The sequence below is a fragment of the Paramacrobiotus metropolitanus genome, unplaced genomic scaffold, assembly GCF_019649055.1.
Source record: "Paramacrobiotus metropolitanus isolate TYO unplaced genomic scaffold, Prichtersi_v1.0 Parri_scaffold0000307, whole genome shotgun sequence".
Classification (NCBI taxonomy): Eukaryota; Metazoa; Tardigrada; class Eutardigrada; order Parachela; family Macrobiotidae; genus Paramacrobiotus; species Paramacrobiotus metropolitanus.
Window position 1 is genome coordinate 20511 of NW_026570527.1, and position 26633 is coordinate 47143.

Here is a 26633-nt window from a genome sequence, read left to right on the forward strand (position 1 = left end):
GCGTTTCTGTAACAACATATACACTGTATGTATATACACTGAACAGCGTCATTTTTAATTATGCACCTGTCCGTGCCGTACATTGCATACCTTGATAATTTAGAAAATTTCCCGCTCTTGCAGCAGACCGAATTATGATGAAACCATGATTCGCAACGCGCCGGTGGCATATCCGCCGCGTACGGTTTATCCAGCTCCGCCGTATCCAGGCCCACATCACACGCCAGTTCCCGCAGCACAGTCAGCTCCCCAAGCTTCTCAGCCTGTGCTTTACAACCAGCCTTCAGTATTCGAAGCCCGACGCTACGGACCGATGCACACATACCGGTAAGTGCAGTGTTTCCCGTCAATTCTAGATCCGCATTAGTCTACAACGATTAGGTCACCCATGTCGCTTGTAACTACAGACAACCGTATACTCAAGCGCTAACAATGCCAAACTGGCAAATTCCTCCGTATTTTGTCCAACAATCGTATTCGAATTTACCGCCTAGCCAGCCACGGGTGTACGGTGCTCGAAAAAATTATGGGGTATATGGATACGGAATGCAACCGTCATCACATCACACTTCCAACGAGCTATGCTACGCAGACGACGGGTCCAGCATTCCCTGTGGTTACCAGTTACCACCGGCAGGAGGTCACTACACAAGTACTGCATCGTCCAACAGCACTGCATCAAGCTCTACCGCGGCCACGCTGACTAGCAGTGCGACTGGCTCCACTTCCGATGCCGGTTCTTCCCAGAGCAGTACAGGAGGGCCTTCCTGTTCCGACGGTACTCAGGCACTGGCAGCACTGCCACTGTGCCCATTTGATGCACAAGTAGCATTCAGCGAAAAGGCACCCGCTAATATGCAAGGCCTTTTTTCGAACGTCTCCCAAAAATCATGTTGTATTCTGTAATCAAACACGAACATTTAGCTAAATAACCTTTTTTTCATTTTCTTTCAAAATTGTTGTCATGCAGTAAGTGCAGTCTGTACTCGTACATACAAAGCTCACAGCAATAATTTTCGGTGATAAAATAATCTGGTATCAACTTCGAAACCAGTCGTTGCTACATAATACTATTCATTGAGGTATGCACACACGTGAAGTACATACTCGGGAAATATTGTTGTACTTGATCCATGAAGCAGCTATGCAAATTTTATTTGCTCAAATTTAACAGTTTGTCAGCGTATTGGATTGGGAACTTTCGGACGCATATTTTACTAACATCTTACTGCCGCCATACGTGCTCACGTCCTGCATTAATCTTTTACTAATGACTATTCAGCTGGATCTCGATGGTCCCAAATGGTAACTCAATTTGTGGTTACCAGAATGAGTGCGGCACTGCTGTATTTCTTTCTGGCTATATCGGTATGGGCGCAATTTGAGCACCAACACAGTGACCGCTTTCACGAAATTCTTACCCGCTTCCGCTCCATTACCGGACTAAACTGTGCCAGCCGGCCGCGGCATGAACTGTTTATGCCGCGGGAAGTAATATCCCACCTGCCGAGTATCAAAGATTTGTATATTAATCCTTTATTCCCCAACCGGACAAATCTGGTGCATGTGCACAATATGGCGCTCAACCGGGCATTCTTCTACAGTTTCCTGTTTCGTTATGCGGATGACCCGGACGAGCCGGGACTGATGTACTTTTATCTGTCCCATTTGGCCGATGTGGCCGCCAATCGGGCGATCAACGCCAGCGCGGTGTACTTCGATGTAAACTGCAGCTATCCTAACTGGTACCGGGATTACTTCAACAAGACGTTCCCGTTGTTTGCACCGCGAGCGGTTCGTGGAGATAATTTTAATGATCCCATTAATCCACATCGCTACTCGACGCTGCTGATGACCAATGTTGAGGACTTGGGTAATTGAATTAGCGACGCCAGTTGCTGGAATAAACAGTCTAATGTACCACAATAATATTGTAACTGCGATTCAAAATCTCGTCCAGTATTTTATAACACAGGATTTCAAGTACAGCATGTTATTTCTTAATTTTCTGTAAAGTATAGTTAATTTTCTACTTTAAAACCCTGTATTGACTTTTACTGTTTAGATAAATACAATGTTGCGATTATCATTCATCATGAATACCGTTTAACGCGCATTTCTGTGTTATATAAGGAGTCGTGACGAATTCGCCTGCAAACTATACGCACACGTTGTACCGTACGAACGACTGGTATACTTCTTGGTTACCGGATGCCGCTGCAGCCGATTATGCCAAAGTCACGTACACAGTTAACATAAAATTCGCCAACGGAACGGAACAAAACATCGAATTCTTTGGTCCACCCGAGCCACAGGCGGACCCCGGTTCAGTGAAATGGACGGCGCCTTACTTCGATTGCGGCCGGACCAATAAATGGCTAATTGCGGCCGTTTCGCCGGTACTTGATCTTCATCCCAGGCATACTTCCTGGCGGCATTTACAACGGCACAAGTAATAAACAAATTTCTCTTTTAATAACTATTAAATACTGCAAGTTAACAAGAAGGTTCTATCATGCGTGCAAATTTACAAGAAGATTCTATCATGCGTGCGTGGAAATGCAAAAGTTTGATGAGTGAACGTACTATGCCAAGCTGTATACCGTATACCGGTATACGTACGTAAACCCTACTACGTAAACTTTTCATGCATCGAATAATATTTAATTTTAAATGGTTTAATATTTTTTAGGTACGTTGGTGCGGTTGTAGTAGAGACGGATCTGTTAAAAATTGATATGAATCCTTGTCCCGTTAGCGAAGGAAATCCACTGCCCAACTGGTATGCCGGTACTGATCGTTGTAGGAAACGCACAACAGAAGTAGGTAAGCGTGTTTCCGTGTTTTTCATGTTGGTCATTTGCATAACACTCTGATCTTTGAAGTGCGAGCCACTCCAGGGTTATGGTCTAAAACGCGGCGGATACGCTTGCCGGTGCCGGCCAGGTTATCGGCTGCCATTCTGGCAGATTGGTCCCTTTCAAGGAGAAATTATCGAAAGAGCTATTGAAGTCGACTATTTGGCCAAGTTCGAATGCGAAAAAATTGGGAGTATGTAACGAAAGCTTTTTCGTACCTGTAAAGTATAGTCTGCCTTAAAAATACTGTACCATAGCAAATATTTTGATAACCATAATAAGTATTTTGATACTTATCACATATCACAAATTAACAGAACATATAAGTGCACATAAACTTGCTTTATTACAAAACCGTTATCGGCTACTCAAACATATATCTATCTGCTCCTGCAGACCGAGAAATTTCGCATTTCTTATAATTGTGCCTGTTTTCACCAATGTACTGCAGGTTTTAGACATGTATCAGAGCTAGAAGTCAAAGGTCATCGTGAGGTACCCGTTGTCGTACTCGTATATTTATACCAAAATCTGTGCAACCATTTTTGTTGCAGACATCCGTGTGGTTACCGAACATGCGACTTCATCTGACATTTATTTACATCGACGCCCCAGTGGTTACTTGGGGCCTCTGGGTGGGGAGCGGCCCTACTCTTACCTGTTTGGATTAGATCCGCTATCCAGTCCGGAAGGATACCGATGGCCTCTGTATCCGTTCACATCCAACCGATCCCAGTTCTACGACGCTTTCGGCCAGCCTTTGGGACCTGACGGTCGACGCATTGTTTACGGTCCGGACGGACTGCCGGTGGTCACGCTGACCGGCAAAACCACGGTGCCCTTTGATTATCTGCCCACATGGCAGGCTTTTAATACGCATGTCTATCATGGCATTATGAATTTTGCAGGCAAGTAAAACTAACAGCATGCAGTCATAAAATTAATATACATAATCGCATGTCCATCAGTGGAAGCATCTCCAACTTGGATTCCAACATTAGATGTACTACAGACGAAGTTTATTGTAGCACGGAGCTAAAACGGGCAAATTAAGTTCATGCTTATAAAAATGGAATAACAGCAATTTGTACTAGATAGCTCGTTTGTGTATACGGTACATTTTATTTTATCATTTTATTACTATACATATCATGTGCACGGTATTTTCAATGATTTTTCCACGGTTCCTTGATTGTCTAGTTGCACTGCATGGTCTGTAACTTTACGGGCTTTTATTGTTTAGGATTCCCGATGTCGCCGATAAATCTGTCTATTGTGGATCCCATTATTCACCGCAATGTCCGCTCGGCTACTCCCTTATTTTGTCCGCAGTCATCCAATCCGGCTCAATGCGGTGTACCATTACTCTTGCCCTTACGGTTACCCAATATGCTTGTGCGGCATTCCCATATTATCTCTAATCGTGTGCTGTTGAATACACTGCGCGCTATGCGCTTAATTAACCCTGAAAACTGTCGCCACTTCCGTCCGGAGCATCTAAAATTACAAGGCAATGTCGCTTATGGAAAGGAGTACCAGCTGGAAAATCAGGCTCGGACAGCACTGCGACTAGCGCATTTCATCAGCGTTTACAATCAGATTGTTGATCCGACGGAGTTGTTTTTTGAACGCACGGCTGACTTACCGTTGAACGAACATCAGTTGTTTTCTGAGGTAAGGATTTTCACTTAATTTTAAGAAGCTCTTTCGAACTAGCTAGTATGCCTTAAAATATTTTATTGTGTTGTAACTGTCAGCTTGACGTACTCACAGGTTCTGGCAAACGTTATGGGCGACATGCGCATTTTGAGTAGCGGGATTTATTACGAAAACAGCAAGTTTCCGGGTCGTGTGCATTTTGGACCGACGGCCGAACGTACGTCTCGAAACGCCCTGGCATTTTTCGCCGCGGACCAGGCTACTTTACACGGAATTAAGGATCGGTTTTACCTTAACCAGGAATGGTTCAAGGCCGTTAAGGAAAGGTGGAAAGCTAGCCCGGCTTCACAACTAACCAAATTCGCCACCAGGATGCGAATTAGAGGCGATCGTACCGGTTCGTTTGTTGGCCTGTAACAGTTAGTTACGTTATTTAAAATAATTTTAACAGTTCGTGCAATATCTGTATTTTGGTGCAAACACTAGTCCCAAATCTTAAAACAAATGGAAAACTGAAATATATCAAACGCACTCTCAGAATACAAAATACTTACCTATATAATTACAGATGGCTAATTAATTTTATGAATGGTAGCTGTGAGTAAAGGAATTACGCAAAATGCATGTAAGCATGTAAGCGCTTACGTTTCAAAATACCGTAGGGTGACACTATAGCCACCCCAAACACCCCCGTTTTTTATAGCCACCACTTTTCTACACCCCCTTAATAATAGGCACCTTTTTTAATTAATTAATTTCACCCTGTATTTTATAGACATATTTTTGCAGTTAATTAAATGCGCAACGTAGCGTAACAGGGGGATACTTTAGTCAAAACGCTTTTAGTACGCGTGCGAAAGTTCTAAGGATTAACGATGGGGTTGTGAGTCACAACCAACCGCTCATTCAGGAAGTGATGGAAGAAGCTTCCAAAAATCGACGGCTAACTGCTCGGCGGAAAATAAAACAGTAGTACTAGCAGTGTCGTACCAATCTATCCGTGTAGAAGTCACTGAAGCCATTAACAGCCGCACAAGGGCAAATGGGCAGCGAGACGGAACTGCGGTAGAAATGCTGGATCTCGTACAATACAATTCCCATCAAAGACCCAAACGTTTTGTTGGTATTGTCATTTGCCTACTGGAAAGGTGATAAATAACAGAATGTTTATAAATGTCGCCGGCATCGGTGAAATATAAAATTTATGTAAATCACAGATGCCTTAAAATGGGCAATGAAAGGGATGTCTGTAATAACCGCAGAGAGGGTGTACTTGTTTAACTGATTGTAAAAAAAGTATGCCTGTAATTAAGGGGGTGGGAAAAGGGGTGGCTATAAAAAACGAGGGTGAAAAGGGGTGGCTTTAGTGATTTCCTTCAAAATATGTTGCATGTAATCAGTGTGCACTTTAAAGGCAAATACAGTATAAAGTATGACCGTTATCCCGAGCAGTACCTGGCGCCGAATCTGAATGACGGTCACTGGAGTGCACCGTATTACAGCTGTCATGGACACATTAAAGAATGGGTCATAACGTATGCTGTTCCTTTTTTTGGACTGGATAGCATCCGAGATGCAGTGGAATTCCAGTTCGTAAACAGCAGCGTGAAAATTTGAACGATCGGTTACTGTTGACCGTGAATTAATTTTTTTTACAGAGGAGTCGTTGCGGTGACGATGCCGCTGTCGGAAATCGACTTAAACCAATGTGACGCTCCGTTGAATACTCCAAACGCATTTAGAAACAGCCACCGATGTGATCACACATCATCTTATGTACGTCGCAGCGACACAGAATTACTTGAGGTTTTTGTACGGTTATAAGAATGTGTTTTGCAGTGTGTTCCGATCATGGGCAGGCGCTTCGAAATGGGAGGATACAAATGTGAATGCAAACCTGGCTATGAATATCCCTACAGTGAACCGGTTAATTATTTCGACGGACAAGTCATGGAAGCCGAATGGGAGAAACATATGATGGATCTACCTAATAAGTTCAGTGCGTTAAAATGCCGATTAGTTGGTCGGGCAACAGCCGCAATGTCAAGCTTTGTGATGACAATATTAGCTATATCAGTGCTACTCCTTTAACTCTACATTAGATCTACATATTATTTGTGTACAAGTATAGTTCTAGTTATTCTGAATGTTTTATACTCGTAATTGGTGAAATAACTGAGTGGAGCGCAGCAAAGCCAAGTAAGAACCTAAAAATGTAGAACTGCCTGTTATGTATGAGTTGCAGTTAGAAAAGACTCGCATATTGGGAATACAGTACTCGGATTGTCGTTATCATTAAGTGATACTGTATTACGATTTGTTTATTGGTATACTGTATGCAGCAGCACTATGGGAAATACTTCAGTACACATAATGCCGCTCTGCAAGCCAACACTTATTTTCCTACCCGAAAGGAGCTCTGCAAGTCAACATTTATTTTCCTACCCGAAAGGAAGGCGAGTTCCCTAAGATTTGGCCCAGATAATCTGATAAAAAACAAAAATTACAATAGTTACAATAGCATGCCCGATGCAGCAGAATTCTGTCAGATATGCAGGTTTAAATGAAATTCTACGTGCAATATTCACTCGATCCAGCTGATGTACAACAGGTCAACATTTACAGTACTTGCACACGAGATGCCTTATTGCATAATTTTGTTATGCTTTTATAATTTCGGCATTCAGGCACGCTGATATCGCTAACAAAATGTAGAGCCAGACAACTTTCCAAGAGTTTTTCGTAGGCGATGAATGCGTTAACGATCGATTTACAAAATACGTTCTAGGATCGTTTTGGCCACCACCGCCAATAATGTAGTGCAATGGGATAGTTGGTATTGGAAGGAAGTGTGCAGTTCATAACTGGTACTTCCGGTGGAAAGTGCGCTTAACTTCTTTATTAAGACCTTCAGCTGTGTATCGAATTGAGGGCAGAGCATTTTACGTTGACCTCAATGATATGACGTTGCCAGGCAGTTTTGATAACTTTGTGCTGACAACAACAAGAAAGGTGCCCTTTTTCAGCAGCAGTGGAAAAAAAACATTTAAAAGTTCAGTTTCGCCACCTACAATACTTTGGAACCGTTTTCATATATTCCTTTTACGTGCAAAGTTATCTTATTTTATAACAATGCCACAGAAATCGACCTCCCGATGCGCACGCCGGGACAGCGGATTTCGGTCCAAGTCGCGGTCCCGGTCCCGGTCGGAGAAATGTAAGAAGCCGGTCAAACAGCACACCTCCGCAAGTGTCACCCGGTTCCAAAAGGACCGGGGTGGATTTTATGGCAGTTGTGGTTGCATGATACCGGGGTTGGGGCCGCGGGGGGGACCGAAACACCGTTTGGACTGCAAATGCAAAGTCCACCGCAGGAATCGGGGAGGAGCCGGCAAGAGGAGGAAGCGATAGGGTGCCTAGGCATGGGATTATATTTCTGGTTGTACGTATTTTGTTATCACATCATGATGTCATATTAACTTTATCGTTTGTACATGTCTTGTTTGTTCTTATTCTCTACCAATTGGCCAATAAAGATTCGAGAAAAAGTGTATTTCACGAGGACTCCTCAGAGATAGTAAGGATCGAAAGATTGCCGAAAGTTGAAAAATTTCTTTAATGCTAACGTCAAAACGCAAAGAATTTATTCGCGTCTTTCGTAACAACTACAGTGAGGTAAATAAGTAACTATGATTTGTATTTCCACATCTTGTTTTGACGTTTTATTGCATCTGTCGGTACATAGCATAGATATAGGATTTAACATTTACAACTGTAGCATTTAGCAGTTACATTGACAGCTGACTATTTTAACTTTACCCGATTTCATGAGAAATTTTAGAAAATAGGCTGCAGGTTGAATTATTTAATTTAGTATGTATTGTATAGGGATTTAAAGATGATTTATCGATAACAGTTTAGCGTTTCCGGTAAACTGACCACTCCATAACTCAGCGTATATCCGAAGATTTATTTTAGTGATGACGCTTATAGAGCTAAACGTTTGTCCTTCACTGAAGAATGGCAATGATTTACCGTAAAAGCCGATATCTGTATAAACCGTCATGTTGTGTATGCATGCATGGCTGGATAATGGCAAGCAATAAAATTGCAATCAAATTTAGATCATTGATTCATTTACAACTGACCACCGCGCGGAATAAGGGATATAAAGAAAGACATATACAGCTTTCCATCCAGCCGGCAACTGCAACCTTTAGCACGCATAGCTTTGGTGACCTGGTTTCTTTTTCCGCCGGATTTGCTAAATGGGGGAAATTCGCACAGATAATCGGGGCGCGCTCCTGTGCAACAAAGCGCGGTTTGAGACTGATCCGCGGCCATTAGCGTCAGGTGCGGAGCGACTTTGTGGATGATCAGTTGGTCAGAGCGGGGGACATTCATATTAGCAAAGCAGTGACCTAAAAAAATAAAAACTATTTTATTTAATATAACACATAGTGGTTGTTTTGAACATTCACACCCGCAACAATAAGTATATTTTTTTTAATGCTAAACTTAATGCAATATCATCTTAGTACCGGAATGGCTTTAGAAATTCGGGTTGGACTGGGCATTATGGCGAAATATCAAAGATGTATTGCGGCTTTGGTGTGTGAGTTTGAAATGTTTCTTCTTCTTATGGAGAGAAATCCTGGAGGCGACGGCATGGAAGCAGGCCGAGATGAGCAGCCAGCCGCAGATGATGTAGACAATAACTAAACTGCGGCGGATATGCGTGGTATTGCTAAGCGCCGCCGTCGGATTAAAGCCGACCGCATAACGATCCGGCTTATCGCCCGGGATCTCATCGACCAGCCCCACGGTCATTAGGGTCATCACGCAGAAATAAATAGAGTTGACGGCATCCCAGTTCTCCCATAGGCCGAAGATCAGCACAGCCAGCAGTACGTAAAAAGCAATAATTACCAACATCAGCGACACAGGTACGCACGCCTGCAATCACATAATGGCAGCTCTATATTTACACTCCGCTGTACACTTTGTACTTGCAGAAATGCTGCACAACACAACATCCAGTAATCTTTGAATATGGATTTTCTGGAATTTCGGAAACATTACAGTTTGCGTAAGACATTCATTTGCAAAGAAATTCCGTACAGTCAGTTATAAATAAGCGTTAATGGTACAGGTCACTTCGAACGTGAAAAACCCTCGAGTGGGATAGTTGTATTAAAAATATGTAGCATTATAGCAATGTCACAAATAAATGTTTCTTGTAATTTTGTGTAAGAATGTGTGCATTTTTGACTTTTGTACATTACCCTCGTACGCAAGATTTTTTTATACCTGAATTCGCCGGTAACTTTCATTTAGCGACTCCGCTCCGCCGGCAAACTGGCGCGCCATGACGGTCTTGTCGCGGTGCCGGCACATACTGCAGCACACGGCCTGATGATACAGGACAGCAATAAGTTTGCCCACATCGTCGCCAATCACGTAAAGAAACAGGAGAAAGAGAGGCACTCCAAAGAAGCAATAGGGAAATGTAACTGCTTTACCAATTTGTGTCCTTGGAGGATTTCCAATGCCTGTAGAGAAAACACCAGCACTGATCCAACCGTGACCATCGTGGCCAACACGCGTCGTTTACTTAATTCAACTGCGTCCACACAATTAAATTAGACTAATGCACGCGTTGTTGCACGGCACTGCCGTAACACCCCTCGCGTTTTCTGCGGGAAAAATCAATGACATATTGCCGATGCTGGTAAAACTTTGTAATACACCAGGTTTTATTAGCCTTCTTACAAGTTTGTAACTAAATAAAAATAACTGATCATTAGTAAGATATGTTAACGGTCTGACTTACTGCCTCTAAGATAATAAAAATCCATTTATGTTTTGAACTGTGTACCGTATTTACGTACTAGTACTGTCTTCCGGCTAAAATATTCAACACACTACGCACTGAAGAAGATGTATATTATGGCGCTTTTATTTCTTTTCCAAATGCAAAAACATAAAATACATATTTGCTGATTTTTAATGGTTTTGTTTAGCGTGAATAAATTTCGGAGCAGCAATGGAACGCCGCAAGACGGAAGAATAATTTGTTTGTCTGACAAGCTGATGCTGGATGTGGTTTTCATCCCCCGTGTGAATTAATCGGGTTTCCACTTGAGCAGCATAACGAGTAAATTTGTTAGACAAATCCCTAGTCTCTAAGATAAACAGCTGATTCTGAAAAACAGGTCGCGAACTTGTCGCCATCTTCCGGAATACGTGGGCTCGGTAAATTCCCTCAATACCGATGACGCCGCAGCGGAAACAGACTGATGAATAAATACACAAACTCCAAGAATATTGAATTTCCAAACTTTTATTATTATTTCAGTTAGACAGCAGTTTTTTTATCGATTTTTCTGTGAAATGCCAAATGTCCCGTTAACCAGCATGGCGCACGCCATACAAAGCTGATTGACTAGATACCGCGCAATGAAAATAATACCATCTCTATCGCCACTTCTATAAGAGCATAAGAGCATAATTATGCAGTTGTCAGTTTTTAAGTTTTAGTATTTTAGGCGAACACACTCGAAATCTGAGAAACTTAAAAGCAGAACTTCGGGTTTTGGAACGGTAGAACTACAAAGTGTTGTTTTTTCTGCAGGTACAAAATCAGTTTTGACTAATCGCATTGGAAAACAGATGTGATAATTTTGCGCCAAACTACGAAAATAAAAAACCTACGTGACTTTTCAGTAATACATTTTGCCGCGACGGACATCGCTCAGAAATTTTGTACTAAAAGATATTTCAACAATACTGCTGGATTCTGGCTGGAAAGGGAAATTTTCGTATACGGACAGGTATAACCTTGCGTAAATTCAAGCTTTTTAAAAAATTACCGTTTATCATTTTTTAGTCAGTCCGCAAAGACAAAGCAACACATGAAGCTATCTACGCAAATTTTTGGCAAAGTGCTTGCTGGAGAGGCGAGCCAGGGAAATCACTTACTACGATTAGGAGGTCATGCTCATGCCGTAATATTTAGAGCACAATCTTAAGGAATACTTTGCACTTGCTGCATTACATCTCAGTCAAAATTCCTTTATGCAGCTGTAATATTTTGGAAGCAAACTAAATTTATTAGTCCTGTTTTTCAGGCATACTGTTGCGTTAATTACGGTATGATAGTGCCAAAAATATAATGCTTTTTGAAATGGTCCAATTGCTTAAGTTGTTGTGGACACACTGATATGATTAGCAGTTACATGACGCCACGGTTCAAAACTTTTAACAGAGTAAATAAATTACTTAAACATAACTACAGGAAAATTTTGAGAAAAAAACCGACAGGCCGCTGCTAGCATTAATAACAACTCTTATGAGAATATGGAATTTCTTTGAAATGTCGAGCCCGGCGATCGTCAACCGGTAGAAACTTCTTAAACCCGGCATCCTCCGGCCCGTCCCAGGGCTTTCTTCTAAGCAGCAGCTGATCGCGCGGTGTGTCCGTGCGTCATGCCAGTCACGCTATTCATATTAATCTGACTTGTTGGAGCTATTTCAATTAACTGGATTCACTGCCAGTACAATCATCCCCTGTCAAAAATATTATGCCACATTGTCCTTTCTATGCAATATGCAGGATCCTGTGTGCACCGCATACTGCAGACACCGGACCCAACCGATCCCCCGTGTTAATCAACTATACCACCGCGATTCTGTATTGCTCAACAAAGCCGCGCGGTTGAGGGCAGCCGTGGTAGCAGCGTGGGGAATGCGAGGCACTGCGTTAACGATGACAGGGTGTTGGCTAATTCGACGTTATCGCCACAGCTTATTCATCCTCATTACCGGGTCGGGACACGGGCTGCGCAACGGCGCTCGCCCAAGGCGTCCAACACCGGAAATGCTCCATATATATGCTTTAGATTAAACAGAGGACATTAGATGTATATTGCCCCGTTGCACATTTATGTGTGAGCAACGCTGACGCTTCAACTTCACTGCGCTTCCAGGGTAGTTCAACTGGATGGCGGGAAATTTTCTCGACGGTTCGCGTTACAAGAGTTTGTTCAGCTATTTGACATTTAGATTAATATTAATCAGTTGGAGTTTTTTTGTGCGATTATGTGTTTAATCGATCGGCTGTGTGAAACCGAGCACTATTTAGCTTGGGATAAATACTGTCAGCTGGCGCACAAGTAAGCCCTGAGCAGGCTTCTGCGGTGAATAAAGTATGAAAATTACCTTGTCGAAATGATACCAATAGCCACCGTAACGCAACAAAATCCAGAAATCAAAATAGTTTTTTACAAATTACAAATACTTCTAAAAAACTACCGATTAATTTTTTCAAACATGAAGATAAACATAGCATAAAACTAAGGATAAGAAGCAAATTATCGTGTAAGACACAAGACATTCAAACACTGACATAAAACCATCTTAAACACTAGACTGGTTGTGCAGTTACAACTGTTGAACACAAATACTTCTAGGGCTTCTCTCAAACACTAGATTACAGAAATCAGAATTTGTTGACTTATGTCCATTCTTTTTAACAACCACACGTTAAGAGTATATGAACGTGTAGTCAATAGTCATTATATTAATTTCAATCAAACATAATGATCACTTTGTATGCCGGTTCTGTGATTCATTTGCATCACTGCATAAACCGAATGGATAATTTCCAGAAAATTATATATCAGTGCACCTAGCGCTATAAATACCTATAAATACACCATTTTAAGCCCTGGGAAGACGTCACTCTCGTATTTTTTCCCGCATTGAACGCAACTGACAGTGACCGTTTTCCAATCAGTCAATATTGCCTTACGGTCCATCGATTTGTTTGTATTGTCAACAAGCAAGTGTCATCCTACGGATTAAGTCATTTCGTGCTCGCCTTTTTCTCCTGCTAGTCTGGCACCAGCAGCACACATTGTCACTCACCGATTCCACTAATAACGGACACCGAATGCAAAATACCGGATACGGCCGAAAAATCCCGCTTATTCTCATACACTCCGGCCTGCTGGATACGATAATACAAAAAAATTCTGAAAATTATCCACATTCCGCTCCGTGACATTAGAATAGGCCAGTACATGAACTTTTAGATAATTCATCACATCATCAATAACAAAGGGTGTGGTCAGCCGGTCCTTCTCGAACTGCTCCTCCTCCGGCCCGATAATATACACATACAGGAGTGTCCCCATGAGAATGTACGCCCCCATGACCATAATCAGTATAAAATGGGCAATTAAACGGGAAATATACTTCTTACAGCATCGCTGCAGACTTGACCCTTTGGTCGCGTCATCGAGACTGCCGGCAATGGAGTGGGGGCTCCGCGGTACGTCCAGCGAGGAGTTGGTGCCCTGACGTTGGAATTGAAAGGCTTTGTTACGGGTGGGCGGCAGCGGATCGGGTGTGTCCGTTTCGTTGAAGGGCAGTCCGAGGGCTTTGCTAGTCTGCGATAGCAACACCCGGATGGATCCCCGTCGCGGGACATTATCGTCGCTGTTGCGGCCGTTGTGGGGCCGCAACTCCTCACGGTCCGATTTGTGGCGGAGCGGGGTGAGGACGTGCGGGGCGTGGTCAGCGGCCATTGTTGTTGGATTTAAACTGCAAGGTTTATATGTATCACTTGCTGGCAAATTTATATAAGCGTCCGCTTGCAGTTAACAACAAAATCCATGAAATAACGGTTTTCTGTTGGTTTGCAATTCACATAGACAAAGGGGCCACGAGATGGCTTGATAGCGAATCCTTTAATGCGCCAGTACAAGTGTACAGTGGATTGAGCGTTAAGTCATGTTTGATTGGCAACAACCGACTCGGCTGGGCTGACGCGGGACAAGATGCTACAAAGTTGACTACTGGAGTGCTGTTTACACTTTACCGTGTATATGCTTGTGTGTCTGTTATGTGCTGTGTACGCTGGAATGAAAGAAGGGAAAGCCGGGCGCAGGGAGAAAGGAAGAAACTTAACTGCCAGGCGTGTCAGTATGGGGAAGCAATGATGAGAAAAATTGCCGGTTGGGAAGCCGAGGCACACTGTGTTTATGTTGGTTATTGTGCATGAGCTGGGCTGATTGGATGCAGGCGCGCACTTTCGCTCACTGTGCATATCAGAGAGTTGTTGTGCACGAAAATATCCGACGGATGGAGTGGGAACCTTGCTGGGTAAGGTTTGATCATACCTTTGTGCACCCATTCAAACCCATAATCCATAGAGGGTATATTTCGGTAAAAATCAATAAAGCACACTGTAGGGAAAATATTTGCCGTTTCGCTTAACAACTTTAGTACGCGGAGAAAAATACGTACCATGTATCAGCAGTGCCACAGTAAAGTGCTTATTGTTAAAGTTTTTGTGGTGTGCAGATACATAATGTACGCACAAAAAATTTTTATAAATATGTCTAAAATCCACTCGCTATTGGTACCACTTAGCAAAGTGAATGTTTACGCCGAAAAACACTAGAATAAAATTAAACAAGTAAAAAACTAGCCAGTTCTAAGCTCGCAGCTGGATTTCATGCTGCCAGCTGCTACGCGTACAGATACGTTCACTAGGATGGTAAAATGCAGGGTGCAGTTTACACCTTCCAGATATCAACCTTTTCTGTATATTTGTTATGTTTAGTTGTTCCGCCTACAATAATTATGCAATAGTAATAGTGCTTCGGCAATAAGCTGAATCCGAAGACGCGCAAACGGAAGCAAATGGATAAACACAAAGTAACCCGCACAAGACGAAGTATTCTGTGTCTATGAAAGAACTTCAGCGGAAGTACAGTACAGAAACGACGTTGTGACTGCGCTCTGCGTTTGATAGTTTTTTGAATATAATCATGCACATTCCTTCTAGTAGGATGTTAAATTATTATGTTGCACCGTAGCATCCTACGATGCGACTTTTTCTATACCTATTAATTGTTAGCAAAACTAGCTAACAATCCGCGTTTTTCCGATTATTTCCTTCAAGCCTTTGATCATTACAGTATTTAGGCTTGCTTATTTTCCATTGTTATAGCATAAACAAAAAAACCACGAAGCCAGTATCACACAGCACTGACCGGGTTTCTCCCTGCTTTTTACGGGGGAATTTATTATACGGTTTGAATGTGTAGGCAAACCTGCTAAACGATACGAACTGAGCAGCCCATGGTTGCTATCCCATAAGCTTTCACCGGGTTGTTTGTTGTGTTAACCTTTGCTGGATATATGCTACCCGAAAAAAGCCAACAATCTGCAGCGATGAGGGATGGCCGTCACCGAATGCGAGTTTTACGGCCGGAGTACAAAGCGAAAAAAAACCAAGTTCTTGCCCATCAGTTGACCACCATATGCATATGAATACGCACTACCGAACAAAAACAGCTTCCACAGGAGAAAGCGAAACGAAAGCTCAGCGGTTCCAAATAGTTTGGCAGCGATTCAAATAAAAGACTACTCATGGTTTAGACTTTACAGCGGACCCGGTCCACAAAGGTAAACGTTAAGTACGCATTCAGATTGTGAGCTTACAATTAATTTACTTTGTATTTCTGCAGGAATCTAGGTTGGGCTATTTCGTGAAATCTCTCCGAAATCTCTCCCGGAATAACTAGGTATTCTCACTACGCTGTACATGTACACGTGTCGTTATTATGCTAACTGCATGTATGAATGCATATGGCCTTATCCCATGATTTGAAGAGCCCGTATTCCAGTTTATTGTGAGTTATTCGCAATTCTACTACAGTACTTTTGCAGCTATCGAACAAATATTATGGTCAAACACGTACGAATAACAAGAGAATCATGGGATATTTACAGATTTCAGGCAAGACGTTACAACGGATATTGTGTACTACAGTAGTACTCAATGGCACACCATCGCAACACGATCACTTGACCACGGCAATGACCGAAACAAATGTACAGTACTTATTATATTACACAATTCAAATGCAGAATTATTTACACGTCAGCCAAGGAAACTGTTGTGATATTTTTAACGGTTTTCTTTGAGTTTCCTTTGCCGCTTTTTGACCGGATCCCTCTCGCACTTCCAATGTTGATGGTCTTGTCTCGAATGATTCCCATGACCTTTGCTATCGCCTTTAGGTAGCTGCGAACTTGATTGTGCATCAGGTTGAAACAGCAGGCAATCAGCGCCAAGCCGACCAGCACGTATATGCAACACATTACCAGCTTTTGATTTGATGTGTCAGCCGAGAGCATGGACGCGCCGGGCACAAAGTCTCCAAAGCCGATGGTCGTCAGAGTGACGAAGCAGAAGTAGAATGCATCTAGGTAGGGCCAATCTTCCCACAGAGCGAATAAAGTGGCGCCGCCGAATAGGTATGCACTCATGATGACCAAACAACCAATCACCGGAACGTTGTTGTCTTTACGCTCCAAGCGCTCCACTAAGGCGGCCACTTCCGGTTCCCATGCCGGAATAGCTGGTGCAGCCGTCTAGAAATATGGTATATATGATTTTTTTGAATCTCAAAATACGTTACGTGAATATGATTGTTGGCTACTTTTTTTCAGTTCTGTCATGCCAGTGATGCTTGAAATCATCAAAGGAGTTTCTTACACGTAAGCGAATATTAACTACAGTTAAACTGAATTAAGCTCAAATACATATTATTAAATAAAAACATTTCAGTTAAGGGTTTCTTTTAGAGGTACCTGTGCTTTAGGGTTTCGTTAATACGAGTATAAATGCACATGTGAGTGTTTCGGCATCATATTTTTTGATCAGGTACGTACTCGTACTTTCGGTTTAACTGCTAAAATGTTTTGCGTCAGAAACATTTGCTTAAAGAACGAATACCTCGTCGCCAGGAGTAACATTAGACGATTCATCAGGTGGAAAGAATCGCTGATGAGAAATCGTTGGCTTTGGCTGCAGCTGACCTTTAGCAGACCGATGGCGGGAGAAACCACTTGCCCTCAACTTTCGGTGACGCAACAGTACTGGATCCGGTGGATTTAAGAAACGGCATCGGCACATGTAGGAGAACAACCCAATGAAGACTTTGGCTAGTAAATTCCCGATATTGGACAAGAACATCAGCATTATAGGAATTCCTACTACAGCGTAGAGCACCGTCACCACTTTGCCGGCTTGTGTCTTGGGCGTAACATGCCCATAACCTGCAAGCACAGCACGTGTGTTGCAGCGGCATCGTGATTACTTATCAGCAGTTTTTCTTTATTTATATGTTGTGCCGAAATGTAAATACTAACCGATCGTTGTTATTACGGAGAGAGCATATAAGAAGGAGCTGGAGAATGTCCATTTGGGATTGGATTTCTTGGTCTCGAAACCTTGTTGTGCGGCGTCACTGATATTGTTTTGGAATTCTTCAATGCGGTCCATGGCTAATGTCGTCCAGTTGCTCTGAATATGCAGAACAGCAATACATGCAGCATGAGCAGCCGGCGGTTTTATCCTCAATAATATTTACAGTAGGCGTAAGTACATGCGACTGACCTTTGTCTGATTTTTAACCATCAGGGTAGGAATGCAGACAGTGGAGCATTTACGGCTGGTTTGTACCAGCGCATTTCGGCTTCTTCGTTCCATAAACGTAATTGACGGATCAGATTGCTGATTTCCTTTTCAGCGGTTTGTGTCCAGTTTTCCTGCAATTACTGCGACGTGACAGACGTTCATTCACAAGCGTTTACGTTTGCGGCAGCATATATCAACATGTGGTTTGCAGTCTTCTTCATAAGTGCATGGCAGCATGCATATATTTTAAAAAATTTGGAGTGCCTACATACTTTCCAAAGAACATTTAAGTCCATCGTTAAGGTCCATAGATTTTCAACCAGAGCCGTTTTAGCTGCTTCCGCCTGCATAATATGCTGGTCCTTGGCTTCTTTTGGAATTTGGTCATTGTCTCATTTGACTGGACAGAACAGGTGGATGTGCAGTTATTCTGTAGAGCCAATTATTCGAATTAGATGCGAGTAAAAGTTACAATATACAGAGTATTCTGAGTTTGGTAATACACCAGGAGCAGTAAGAGTACTGTACGTATAATTCCTACCTGATAAGTTTATGCTTGGTTTATGGTCGGCATGATTTCATAGATCAAGATGTACAAGTATCGTATTATTCAAAATATTAGTACACTTTTTATCGCAGTAAAAGTGAAATGTTTATTTGTTTACGCGTAAGCCTAGAGCTGTCTTAATTGCAAACTTTCTATGATCAGTACTTTCAAGCTCTAATGAGAGAAAGGTCAATGGACTCCTCCACATGTCTTTCATATTATTGTCAATCGCAAAAAAGCGGTCCACAAAACCCGCACCATATGACGCAACCGGCATTCTCAATGGTTTATTAATAAATAATAACACAGTTTCGCTTGATGTTGCGTAGTCTTTTAATAGCAATTCAATTAAAGAACGATGCGAATGTATGACAGATATACTAAATTGCGAAAGACGACTGTTGTAGTTGTTGCCACTTTAGGTTTAAATCTTAAAATCGCGTTTCTTTCCCGAATGACCTGGTTTATTATCGCTGTCGCTATGTATATGTGTTGGAAGCGAATTAATTGGTAACGATGCAAGTAGATGGATAATGTTCTAGATCAACTTAACAGCTGTTTTTTGATCTGGCGACCAAATATCAGTTACTGTCTAAATACAAATATAAGGCATTCGTAGACACCGTAAAGAATGCTCCGACACGTTCTCAAATTATGATGATTGCATTGCTCAAGTGTAAAGTATTCGATTCCGGAACGCTTCGATTGGGGACAAAAGTGACACCGGCATTGGGCAGCGCGCGTTGGAATGCCAGCACTAATTAAATTATATCTGGGCTAACGTGGGCGATCGATTAGGAAAACAAGCCGAACTGATTTAGTTCGAATTGCTGCTAGACACTGTGTCGACCGGATGGGGTCATTAATTTCCAACTCAGATTGACAGTCGCCGGGTCCGTCCGTTTTCCTTTCCGGTCTGTTCCAGACTAGTGCCGCTTTCATTCCTGATGTGCGATTTATGAGGCGTACCAAACTTTCGACATTTACTTTCTGATCTGACAACGTAGGAAAAAGTCGGAAGTGCACAGATTGGGCCATATGGTGTATCATTATTTTTTATGGGGAAAGAGAAATTTTTATTGCGGCGCAAATGTGTCTTCTTATGCCGAAAGGAAGATGATGAACAGCGACAGGGTAAACAGGCTGAATGTGATCAATTGCTCCACAAATATTTAGGTTTCTTAAGGTTGCACCGATATTTACCGGCGGTTCGATGATCGCCGGCGACTAGACTGCAAAGACCAAGGCCAATTCCAACATTATGCAAGAATATGCGTATTTTCCAAGATAACATAATGAAGTTTCAAAATAGACCAGAAGGATAACTGGCGCCTATTCGGAACATAGTAAAATTGCAGTCTTATAACGTTACATGTGTATAATGTATCATATTAAAGTATTTAGAAGATTGTTTCATTCGATGCTCAGATACTGAAATAAAAAGGAAGATGTAAAAGTAAAAATCAGTATTATAGGCTTCCAGTTTTAATGCCGAAATGGTCAAGCCGAGAACACTTAGGTAATTAATTAAGACATAAAAATGTTGTTCGTACTAAACAATTAGAAATAGGCAAGATTTTTCGGGGGCCCGTTTCGACATCCAGTACATTGTTGATAGTGTATGAATTTTTCTCCGCGACCATCCTCGCGGAAAATTATCAATATTTTTAGTAAATAAATATATTCTTAGTGACAAAATATTCGTACAGATGAGCTTATATTATGGTGCTTAAGTTTAACACATCTGTGCCGACTGAGCATATTCAATGGATCTTTACTTTGAATACGAGTACTTAACCGAAGTAAACTGACTTACCATTTATTTTATAAAAATAATCAACTTAAAAAACACTTGCATATTACAGGCGAGTATGCCATTTCAGTGTGCTTAACTACTGTGAAACTCGATGTAATGCACACATTACAGGCTACACAAAGTACTACTGACTTGATTACTGCCTGAACCGACAGTGACGGCCATAATTATAACACGTCCTGCAAGTGTGATCAATCAAGTATCCGCTACAAATAACGCTACCATACCATACATCGATCATTACGTATTTCCTACAAGACTAAACAATATTGCAGTTTTATATTTTGCTTCAAAGAGCAAAAACAAGATCGTTTAATTCATATTTAGTATGCTCATTATTAGATTCTGACTTTCAGTAAAGGTCGTTAGGATAATCCTTTACACTTGGTACCTGGAATAGCTCGTGCATGTGGACATCGGTCGTGATGTTCCATAGTGCCTCCACCGTGTCGTTCTTCCATTCCCGAATGGTCCCCATCTTGTCCACCTCGTGTTGGAATTCCAAATGCCGGAAGAGAAACGCCCCCATAATGGAGTATCCCACAACCAGTGCGGTCAGGCCAATATGGGAAAACAAGAAGGCGATGGTCTTCCGGCAGCAGTTCTTCACCGTCCATCCGGTGTCCTTTTCATTGTCCGTCTCCTCTTCACTATCCGCTCCGCCCGGCATAATGAACAGTAGCCAGAGAATTTTACACTGCAGTCATAGACACAATCGTAACCACAATTCCGACAGTTGGCGCGTTATGAAACAATTCCCGATTGAGTTGTGACATGGAAGAAGTTATATTGGCCTATTTGTTTCATGTTCAAAAGCAAAACACCAGCGGCCATAATTAGACAACCGATTGGGGCGGTGTTTTTTTGTTGCAAATCGGGGGATATCACTCAACTAACCGGCTAATTTGCCTAATGTCCAAGCGGATCCGCTGTCAGCTGTTGACCCCAAAAAAACTGACACCGCATAGCGTCATAGACGCGAGTGTGTACGCGTTGTGGATCAGAAGATGCCGGCTGGCATCATGAAAAGTGTATCATGGAGTGAGATTCTTCACCTCAATGTGTTGATAGATAATATGCTTGTGGAGTTTACACGCTTTAAGTAGGTTTTTTCTTTCTTAATGGTATCCGGCGATCGACGTGCCGGATGAATGTAAAGTGCGCATCCATTGGTGGAATGCTTGGCGTATCCGGTGCCGCTTTCCGCTTCCCATTGAGTGGCTCGGTTTAGAAATTTGCAGCCGCTGGTTACAGATGTAACCTGCCTTGGTGCCAGGCTGCCAGCAGGCCCAGCAAGCCATCCACCAAGTGCGGATCGAGTTGTCAAATAAAGAGCGCATAAGAAGACCGTTTTTTTCAAGGAAACATATTCATTTTTTAAAAAAAACCATTAATTTCAATTAACCACTTTTCGTTGCTCTCAAGATGAACCGTAAACGAAAGTGTTTAAACCACTTAAGAGTTCGTTTTGTAAGTTCTAATGAAATAGTTTAACTACTTGTAAGTTGTGTACTTACTTTTAAACTGCAAAGGCCCTTGAATTCTTTATAAAGGAGAAATGTTGTGGAAAAAAATGCACACCAACCTTGCATATAATGGGCAGATATGCAGCTACTGCTTTGTTTTTGCAGAAATGCATAAAGATTACGGAATACTTTAAAGGGTGAAATTACAAAGTAGTGACAGTGCTGTTATTCTTAAGGAGCTGTACTATACTATGTGTTACCTGCTTCCATATTACCGCACGCAATGATGCGCAAGTTCAACGTCAAAAAATGTTTCGGGAGTAATAAGCAGTTCAAGGAGTGCGAACGGACATAAAGGTCAGAAAGGGCAGACACAAGTGACTGCGCGAGAGGATCAGAACGATACCGCCCAATTACTTTTTTTCTGGTGCGGAATTCATTGTACCGTTATTAATAGTACGAGCACTACAGTATAATGATGTAAGTAACGCCTGTTTTTGGTTGCAGGCTTTTTTAGAATTTTCCCACGTAAATTTTCCCTAATTATTAAAATTTATAGTATTCGCGGTTTGATAGACTCGTAAGTGCTTGTCAGTTGTTTTTAGTGTATTTTAATTAATTTTACATGTTTTGTTTGCAATTAACGAAATAGCGCAGTTAGCATTATAAGTTCCTCTTATGTTTTGTGTTTTATGAAACACTTTTGTAGCAGTCGTACATGTTTTATGTAGGAATTAAACCATTTTTGTTTGCCTGCAAATATGCGCACGTTAAAGGAACAGTGCATTGACGATACATACAAGCACACAAACATCAGGTTTTGCCGCAGTATAATTATGTAGTTCTAACACTATTAGCTTTAATACTTGTAGCAAAGAAAAATACAGCACCTGTGTACAATCATTCAATCGTTTCTAATGTTAAAAATAAAAAGGCCCAGAATAAATTAAAAAAGTCTACAACACCCGGTGTTCCCAAGCGGTCACCCATCCAAGTACTAACCGGGCCCGACGTAGGTTATCTTCCGAGATCGAACGGGATCGGGAGTTTTCTACGTGGTATGGTCGTAGACATACGAATTAAAATTTTTGCCACCGCACGTGTTTCCCTTCAGTTTATATGGTAACGAGAATTTTCTGTGCTAACTGCTTCTAAAAATTATTAATTAAGAAACAATCTTCACACGTGATAAGCCTCACCATGTTTTTCCAGATGTGCCCACTGCCTACACTTGTACAGGCTGCAAGATATATTATAATCTGAAAACTTAAACCAGAGTATTGTGCAAACTGCAAATTTTGAACAAATTTGGTTGATTTCCGGCGCCAGTTATGAGTTCCTCGCCGGCCATAACTGGACAACTGGTTAATGGTTATCCTTGTGGCATTTGTTATCCATGTGGCTCACCAAACACAGCCCGGTGTGCAGTTCGGCTTGCCACAAAGATTATGTCTCGTGCCTACCAGCTACTGAGCTACAGTACGACAGAAGGAAATTTCTGTTTGCGTTTGCTGCAGCTTGTCCTTGGGTTGCTGTTTGGCTCTTATTGTTTGAGAAACGAAACCACTTTATTTTTTTAAATTCTGTAATTGACTAATTGTGAATATATGTTTTAGCAACTTGGATGTTTGATCTTACCTTATAAGGATGAACTCTTTTGTACTACTATTTCCGATTTTGATATCGGTGTGCGTGGCAGACCAACATGCAGTATCCTCTATGACAGGCGCTCATCGAGCCCAGGAACGTCTAGTTGGCTCCAACAAATGCACATGGGGTCCTTCCTTCTGGTAATTACTAGTTCAAAAATAGACTTATATTTCTGTAGAGAAGGTTAATTTTTATGCATTTTATATGATTTGCTAGGCATAAAGTCACTATAAATTAATAACTAAGAGTCAGTTGTGCTCCTAATGTACCGTAGACACTGGTAGACTCCGTAAGAAACTGAGCACAGTTATTGTGCAATGCAGAATAATTAAAGATTGTTATTAATTATTTTGGTTTTTAGGTGCGATAAAGTTGCAAATGCCAAGCAGTGCTCAGCTGTTACGCACTGCGTGCAGTCCGTGTGGGGAAAGCAAGCCGAGCCTTCGGATGACTCCATTCTTTGCCGCTGGTGCGATGATCTCATGGACGATATTCGTGATCTGGTGGCCGTGAACACCTCGGAAAGCGGCATGCACGGGTACCTGAGAGATGGCTGCAAGTAAGTACGAGTATTGAGCTCGATCGCTAAATAGTACATGAATTCCATAATATTTAGTTTAAATTTTAGTCATAACTTTTAGGTACTTTTAGTACTTTTCGTATAGCTAGCTTATTTTAATAAATTTTAGGCATTTTCAACATTTAGGTTTAGCAGGATTTTGCGTACAAGGACTTACATTTTCTTAAGCTTAAATATAAATGGCTTGTTTCAAAGTTGCTAACAGTTTTTTGAAGTGCTTTTTTGGTGTTTGCCTGATTTTTGTGGCAGATTTTTTTTAATTTTGTGCGGTATATTTATTAATAGACGCATTCCGAAAAAGAGCCGTCGTGCTGACTGCTTGGCGGATATGACAACGGATCTTCCAGAAATCCGTCAGATGCTGTCGGCCAACGTGCCCGACCGGACCATCTGCAAAACCATCAACTTCTGCTCTCTCCCAGCAGAACAGCCTCCCGCACAGCCTCCTACCAATCTCCCCATTCCCGCTCCTGCTGCATCGAATCGCAACTATTGCGCAGATTGTTACAATTTCTTCGAGGATGCCAAGGAGATCTACATTGGCAATTATACGGAGGATGAGTTCAAGCAGATGCTGCTGGACCAGTGCGATCAGGCGGGCTATCCGGCTCTGACGGAACTGTGCAAAACGGTCATTGAGCAGTACTGGCCGCAGATCTATGCCCGGCTGCAGATGTTCTTTGATCCGGAGGAGGTGTGCTCGCAGTTGAATTTCTGCACGGGAATGCAGAGCGGCAAAAGCCAAGTGGTGGTTGCCGTTGGTGCCCTACGCGCAACGCAAGACTACCAAGAAGATGGACTTTACACCGGTAAGCGTGGTAAAATTGAAATGACATGCGGACGTGGCATGGATGATTGGAATGTTTGATTAAATATTTTGTAAATAGTAATTTCCGTTCAATTGCTCAGCTTTAACGACTGCGGTTCATCGTGCAGGAAAACTCACGGGTTTCTCGTGCAAAATGTTCTCGTTTAAAACAGCATGGGAATGTTTTAGTGAATATAACGGTATCATTCGTATGATGTTCGTTTACTTCGTTACCCAGATTTTTTAATTAGACTGCATATATGTAATTTTCGAAAGCATTCTGGTGAATGGCTGGTTAGATTTGTTGCGCTGGTTGCTTACAACTTCCGAACTTCGGCGAGAGCGCGATTATGATGATCGTGCTTTCTTCGCACTTGCGGATCAGCTGATGGGTTTACTTTTAGCAAATACAGTACAATGACCGACATGCGCTGATCTGTTTATGTCCGGAAATAATCGACGGTTGATCGTCGTGAGCATGTTGCTGTTTTCATCTTGGCTTTAGCTGCAGAAATAGTCGTGTTGTTTAACAGTTTGACTGTAGATTGTAGAATTCATGAAGTTGAAATCTTAATGCACATTGAAGTTATAGTTAGTTCATTCAAGTTTTCTTACAGATTCAGCTGCCATTGAGCCGCATGCTTCTCAACCTGAATTCCCTTCCCGCAGTCCGTGCTAGCTCATCATCACCGCCCCCTCCGAAAAAGGTGGCCTATAAAAACGATGTGGAATGCGTTGTCTGTGAGTTTGTGATGTCGTATTTGGACCGCATGCTGGAAGACAATTACACGGAAGCCGCCATCCAATCCGCCTTAGAACGTGTGTGCACTGTGATGCCCAAATCGGTGCGGGACGATTGTGTCGGATTTATTGATCAGTATGGTCCGGCTATTCTGGTCATCCTCGGCAACGAACTGGATCCCGCTACGGTGTGCGCCGGACTGGGACTGTGCAAGAGCAAGAAACCGGAAGTTTGCGGCGCGGCGACGTGCACATCTTGCACGGAAGTGTTTAAGGTTTGTAAGAATGAAGTTGATGTAAATTACTGGATAACGGTAGCACAAAATGATGGAATCTGGTGCATTGCAAGAGGTTTTGGGGTTTTAATCCTCAGTCACTGACTTAAATTGCATATCTGATTGCCCATTGTTTTACATATTGCTGTTAAACGATATGCAGTTGCACGTTGCTATTTATAAAGTAAAACGTGTGACATTCAAATGCGGATTGAATTTGCAGGTTATTAAGGTGATGCTGGAAGATTACGACGAGAACGTGCGTCTGTCGAATCTCATCAAGTCGTACTGCGTCTTTTCCGGAGGAAGCCAGAACCGAGTGTGAAACCGCCGTGATGACTTACGTGCCTTACGTTCTGCAGATCGCCGCACAGCTTCTCGATCGAGGGTGTGTGCCGTGCCGTGAAATTGTGTGACCAATAAAAGAAATCGCCAAAGATGCCGTGTACGGCAATCAATATTGTTTTCGATTGCGAACTTTGTGATGGCGCTGATGCTTTCCTTCCCGTTTGTGCTGTCAGTTAATCTCCATGAACTTGTTGAGTCTCTCTGCATGCTTTGGTTACGTTTTATTATAAAAAAATTAATATTTTTATTCCCATGTTTCTAAATACAGTTTTAGCAATAAAGCATCTACGAAGTCTTTTTCTACATATGCACAAAAAGAATAACGTTGTATACGGTATTACCACAGTAACCGTTATAAATTCCGTGTCTGTACATTGTTTTTGACCA

At 42.1% G+C, this 26633-nt stretch overlaps 4 protein-coding genes and 1 non-coding gene across 5 annotated transcripts; 2 read left to right on the plus strand and 3 right to left on the minus strand.

The window, feature by feature from the left end:
- Nucleotides 1-1647: 1647 nt before the first annotated feature.
- LOC129601980 (uncharacterized) lies at nt 1648-6608 on the plus strand. Its single transcript, XM_055500904.1, has 10 exons — nt 1648-1873; nt 2134-2452; nt 2693-2822; nt 2886-3051; nt 3413-3766; nt 4102-4532; nt 4632-4914; nt 5932-6106; nt 6176-6293; nt 6357-6608. The coding sequence occupies exons 1-10, from the start codon at nt 1648-1650 to the stop codon at nt 6606-6608; spliced, it is 2454 nt and encodes an 817-aa protein (XP_055356879.1).
- Nucleotides 6609-8566: 1958 nt separating this feature from the next.
- Nucleotides 8567-14458, minus strand: LOC129601981 (potassium channel subfamily K member 2-like). Its single transcript, XM_055500905.1, is given in 5 exon segments — nt 8567-8938; nt 9059-9473; nt 9828-10069; nt 13446-13557; nt 13559-14458. Coding segments are annotated over 4 exon segments (1308 nt in total). The 5' UTR covers nt 14108-14458; the 3' UTR covers nt 8567-8938; nt 9059-9068.
- Nucleotides 14459-16218: 1760 nt separating this feature from the next.
- On the minus strand, nt 16219-21439 carry LOC129601983 (TWiK family of potassium channels protein 7-like). The gene is made up of 6 exons (XM_055500907.1): nt 20763-21439; nt 18288-18385; nt 18048-18146; nt 17748-17901; nt 17332-17654; nt 16219-16967 (listed from the first exon to the last, which is right to left on the minus strand). The coding sequence occupies exons 1-6, from the start codon at nt 21046-21048 to the stop codon at nt 16467-16469; spliced, it is 1461 nt and encodes a 486-aa protein (XP_055356882.1). The 5' UTR covers nt 21049-21439; the 3' UTR covers nt 16219-16466.
- A 1358-nt stretch (nt 21440-22797) lies between these two features.
- LOC129601987 (5S ribosomal RNA) lies at nt 22798-22916 on the minus strand. The gene has a single exon (XR_008692333.1). It is a non-coding gene; the product is annotated as a 5S ribosomal RNA (ribosomal RNA).
- A 414-nt stretch (nt 22917-23330) lies between these two features.
- On the plus strand, nt 23331-26488 carry LOC129601986 (prosaposin-like). The gene is given in 7 exon segments (XM_055500908.1): nt 23331-23634; nt 23856-24053; nt 24360-24883; nt 25182-25294; nt 25500-25898; nt 26122-26195; nt 26197-26488. Coding segments are annotated over 7 exon segments (1569 nt in total). The 5' UTR covers nt 23331-23491; the 3' UTR covers nt 26315-26488.
- Nucleotides 26489-26633: the final 145 nt, after the last annotated feature.

Bases quoted from the DNA above. Each gene is read 5' to 3' on its own strand.
- LOC129601983 (XM_055500907.1), bottom strand. From the start codon at position 21,048: ATGCCGGGCGGAGCGGATAGTGAAGAGGAGACGGACAATGAAAAGGAC. The intron at 17,902-18,047 runs GTAAATGCTCCA...CTGCATATTCAG, and splicing joins TGCGCTGGTACAAACCAGCC to AGCAACTGGACGACATTAGC. The intron at 16,968-17,331 runs GTATTCGTTCTT...CCATATTTCTAG, and splicing joins ATGTTACTCCTGGCGACGAG to ACGGCTGCACCAGCTATTCC.
- LOC129601980 (XM_055500904.1), top strand. From the start codon at position 1,648: ATGTACTTTTATCTGTCCCATTTGGCCGATGTGGCCGCCAATCGGGCG. The intron at 1,874-2,133 runs GTAATTGAATTA...GTGTTATATAAG, and splicing joins GACCAATGTTGAGGACTTGG to GAGTCGTGACGAATTCGCCT. The intron at 2,453-2,692 runs GTAATAAACAAA...AATATTTTTTAG, and splicing joins CGGCATTTACAACGGCACAA to GTACGTTGGTGCGGTTGTAG.